The sequence below is a fragment of the Lathyrus oleraceus genome, chromosome 2 (assembly GCF_024323335.1).
Source record: "Lathyrus oleraceus cultivar Zhongwan6 chromosome 2, CAAS_Psat_ZW6_1.0, whole genome shotgun sequence".
Taxonomy (NCBI): domain Eukaryota; kingdom Viridiplantae; phylum Streptophyta; class Magnoliopsida; order Fabales; family Fabaceae; genus Lathyrus; species Lathyrus oleraceus.
In genome coordinates, this window is record NC_066580.1 from 220,603,296 (window position 1) to 220,608,031 (window position 4,736).

The window sequence follows — 4,736 nt, forward strand, 5'->3', positions numbered from 1 at the left end:
AAAAAGTTTGTTAAACATGTCCCAACTCAGAAAGGAAACTTATGTGTAATAATCACGCAATACAAAAACAACAACATTAATAGTTCTATAACTATAAATTTGAAGTGCATCATGGAACTTGATTAACAATACTAACACTCTCTTATACTTATACCTTAAAATCTAAATCGATCTAAATAAAAATTATAAATTAATTTTAAAAAATAACAATCTATAAAAAAATGGAATATGATTTAAATATTTATTTATAAAAGTCATTCAAAACTGTTCTAAATCGAACAGAAGAAACACGCAAAATAGTTGTTTAATGTTTAATCTTAAATTTATGTTTAATACTAGTTTTGTTGTATTGGTGGATCACACTGACACAAGACAACTGTTTTGGATGATCCAGTGACATCTGTGCCCCACTCTGTATATCTCTCTTCTTCCATATCCATATATACACAACACAATTATATCTATATACACATGCAGCTTTCTTTATTCCATTAGATCTGAAAAAGACTACTTACCCAACTTCCTTTTAATAATACTTCTCATTCACCCTCTTTCATCTCAACCAACTCAACAACATCTCTTCCATTCCATGCATGAAACCATTCAATTTCTAACTATCTTTCCTTCTTCAAAACCAAACTAAAAAAAACTACTTTTTTCCACCCCTTAAGGCTAAAGTTACTTATTTTGCTCCAAAAATAACTATGTCACCAGATGAAACACAACAAATCTCAAAGTCTGCTAAAGACAACAACAACAACAACATCCACAGCCAACAAGGCTCTGGTGGTCGGAAAACACCTTCATCAACATCTTCCTCAACAAAACCACAAGAACAAAACATGAAGTGTCCAAGATGTGACTCACCCAACACGAAATTCTGCTACTACAACAACTACAGCTTAACACAACCAAGGCATTTCTGCAAAACATGTAGAAGATATTGGACAAAAGGCGGTGCTTTACGCAACGTTCCAATCGGTGGTGGATGTAGAAAAAACAAGAGAGTGAAATCATCATCAAGACTCTCTTGTGATTCAAAAGATTCCGCTACTTCTTCTTCGGAGTTTGTTGGTGGTTTGAAATTTCTCCATTCTCTTTCTTCTCCTTCTATGGATTTTCACCTTGGTAATGGTTTACCTTTTCCTAGGCTTCAACTTCAGCACCACCCTCCGTTATTTAACCATTTTCCTTCTTTTGGAGAAACTTCTTCTGCTATGAATTACCCTGCTACTTCAAATTCTCTTGCTGCTATGAATTACCCTTTTTCAACCGGTAATAGTAATTACAATGGTGCAATTCAAGGTTTGAGTTCAATGAATATTAATCATGGTAACAATAACATTGCTTCTTCTATTGAGTCATTGAGTTCTATGAACCAAGACTTGCACTGGAAGCTACAGCAACAGAGATTATCCATGCTGTTTGGTGGAGAAAACCAGAAAGATAATAACAATCAGACAGAGAAACCACTACAACCTATTTTGTTTCAAAATCTTGAAGTTTCAAAACCAGCTGGTGGAAATTTCTGTGTCGGAAATTCAAGAAGAGAAGGTACGGATGGCGGAGGAGATACACCGACTGAGTGGTTTTTCGGTAATTCTTATGGTTCTGCTGCTGCTACGCCTACTGTAAGTGGTGGAGCTGGTCATGATAACGGAAGCAACTGGAATGGTGGTGGTGTTCATGCTTGGAATGATGTGCAGCCGCAATATAGTGCTATGCCCTAGCTTGAAGAAATTGGATTTTGTGCAGTAAGTAACTGCATGAAGAAGTTACCAATTACACTCTCATCCGCTCAATCTGAAATGGGCGGTCGAGATTGTTTAAAGTTAATTTTGTTATTATATTATCTGAGAGTTCTAGTCTCAGGTTAACTATCAAAATCATTTAGAGTCACTACTGCAGAAGATCTGAGAGGATCAAGATTAGAGAAGGCTATGTTAAAAGGTAGATCTTTCTCTAGAAGTTACTTAGGAAGAAATTAATTAATAGGGCAACTTTGATATTTGAATCAAACTTCATTAGGTATATGTTAGTTATTATTTATGTTTTGGTGTTTACGTTTGGTTTGGTTTAAAAAGAACACATATATGTAATGTAACAGATGGGAAAATTAAGACTATATAATGTTTCTTCATATAACTAGTTATCATTCTCATGTGTTCATATGTATATTTAATCTTCAATTTCTACTTTCTATATAAATTCCTTATTCTTACTCAAATAATACATAGTAGTAGCTAGATAAATTTGTTGTGCCCTACTTTAGTTCCATTATTAATTATCGCCTTTATTATGAGTCCTACATAAAAGAGAAAGCAAAATTTGGTGCTTTAGTTGCACTCTATATCCTATTATTCTTATTATAATATTGAAAGTTGTTTTTAGGTAATAATTTTACCGTTTTCACTTGTGAGCATAATGTTGGGATCTGTGAAGGATAATTTTTGGAGTGTTGTGAATTGATTTGTTTTATATGTTGAGCACAGCATGTCTGTTAGTAGTACTGTATATCTATGATCTATGAGAAAACTGAGTGTGAGAGAGGAATTGAAAATGTATATAGTAGCACAAAACACGCAGTGTGTGAGCGTAGCTTTCGCTGTTTGCCCTCTAATTAGCCCTGCACTATATCATCAATCCTTATATTATAGCCCTGCACTTCTCTCTCCTCTTATTATTGCAGTATGGTGCAATTTGGTGGTTCTGTCTGAAAAAGTGCTGCTTTTAAAAGTGAATTCAATCAATGAAACACTGTCACCATTTCAATAACACACGTATATTTATATAAAGCTTAGGGTTTGGTTTTTGGTTGAAGAAAACAAAACAAAAAATGAAGAAGTTAAGTGTGATATATAGCTTTATAGAGTGTTGGAGAATGAAGCCTTTATTCATACGTGCTATTTTGCCACTGATTAAAATCGATTTTTCTCATTGCAACACTGTGTGATGTACAGAATGCAGAGAGGAAAAAGAAAAGCAGTGAGTTAGTGTTGCTGCTTTTGTTGCTAGTTTGTAGTGTTTATATTCTTCACTTTCAATGTTACAGCGAAAGAACTTAGACCCCACAAATGTGATAAAAGATTTGCATTATTATATGCTACCTCTTTACTACTTTATGGCTCACATGTATCTATATACATGTATTTTCATGCAAACTGCATTATTTTCACTTGGTGTAAAATGTGTTACTGAAATTTACCTATGTAGTTGTACAGTTTAGTTAATGAATAGTATCTATCTACATAGAGTGAAAAGTAATTACACATTATTTGAGGGGTCAGTCTAATCTAACATAGGTTTCTTAAAGAATGGTTGAATTGACTTTTATTAATTATAATAAAAAATGATTGAAAATAAAAGATAATCACTCTCTAGTGTTGAAGGTGGTCGAAAATATACAAAATGAAAAATTCTCATTTTTTTTTTATTATCAATGAATAAGAAGATCAAATTCTTGTAATAGTTTAGATTTGTTTTTGAAAACTCTAACAATAATAGTAAATTTGTTGATAGTTTCAAATGTATTAAGCTCTCGAAATTTTTTAATTTTAATAGTAAATTCGTCATGAGTAAAAACGTGTGGGACAACGAACAATGACAATCAAAATAAATACTCTTAACTAATCAAAACAACTTGTCAAACAATATAACCAAATCCACAATAAGAGGAAGATAAAAAAGACAATAACAAAAAAAAAATTGTTTATCCAAATTGATCAAACTAATCTATTCTAGAGGAGAGAGCAACTCTACAATTCACTATAATTTTCGAAATTGTTACTAGAGATTACAAAAAACGTTACAAAAAAATAGTCACCTAAGTTTTCAAGAATAAAACTATTTTCTACCCAAATATTTTTCAATCTCTCTAACTTTATATATATGAATCACAAAAATCTAAAAATTTTAGAAGTGTTTCCCGATCCTCTAAGATAACTTCTAAGGTTTCTCAAATTCCAATAACACAATCATAAGATTTTTCACTCTTCCTTCTCTAAGCTCCCCAAGGATTCCAACTTTTATCCATGTCTTTAGTTCTCAAAACACAACACAACTCATTAACGAATAAATATGCGAACATAAATCACCAAGCGCAATACCCACGATCCCCTAAATTGGACCTGATGCCCATGGGCCGCCCGCCGCCCGGACCCAACTGATCTTATCCTTCGTCAGACTCCTGGCACTCGTGCACCACCGCGAATCCCACCGCCACCTTCAGTCTTCCTCTCTCTATGGCTCCAACGTCCTCCATTAACCTTTTTGCTACTTTTCGGCTTTCTGCAACTTTTGTTTCTAACTGTCCCAAAATATGTTTTCCTTCTCTTCATCACTTAAGGTTTTAAGACATAATTTCTACAATTTTCCACTTTGCCTTTAAATAATGGTGATGTTAATTTATCCATCAATCACATTGTTTCCCTCTTCAATTTGAATCATCATTCAACAAACTTGATTAAGTTCAAGTCACGCTTGAACCTTGATCTTACCAATGTTGACCAAGTCACTCCAGACACAAGAGTGAGGTTAAATTTGATATTTAGAAATTAAAAATCTTTTAAAAATTCTTTCATAAAATCGATTTATATTAGTCCAGCAGAGATAAAGCAACAAAGAATAAGAGGAAGAAGGAATTAGAGAGGAAAGAAAGATAAATAATATAAAGTAAAGAGATAGAGTTAGAGAGATTGCACTATAGATTTATATAGACTTGGCCTACTACTTGAACT

At 33.0% G+C, this 4,736-nt stretch overlaps 1 protein-coding gene across 1 annotated transcript; it reads left to right on the forward strand.

The window, feature by feature from the left end:
• Positions 1-466: 466 nt before the first annotated feature.
• On the forward strand, positions 467-2,108 carry LOC127118949 (dof zinc finger protein DOF5.7). Its single transcript, XM_051049178.1, has one exon. It carries the CDS (start codon positions 705-707, stop codon positions 1,728-1,730), a length of 1,026 nt encoding a protein of 341 aa, XP_050905135.1. The 5' UTR covers positions 467-704; the 3' UTR covers positions 1,731-2,108.
• Positions 2,109-4,736: the final 2,628 nt, after the last annotated feature.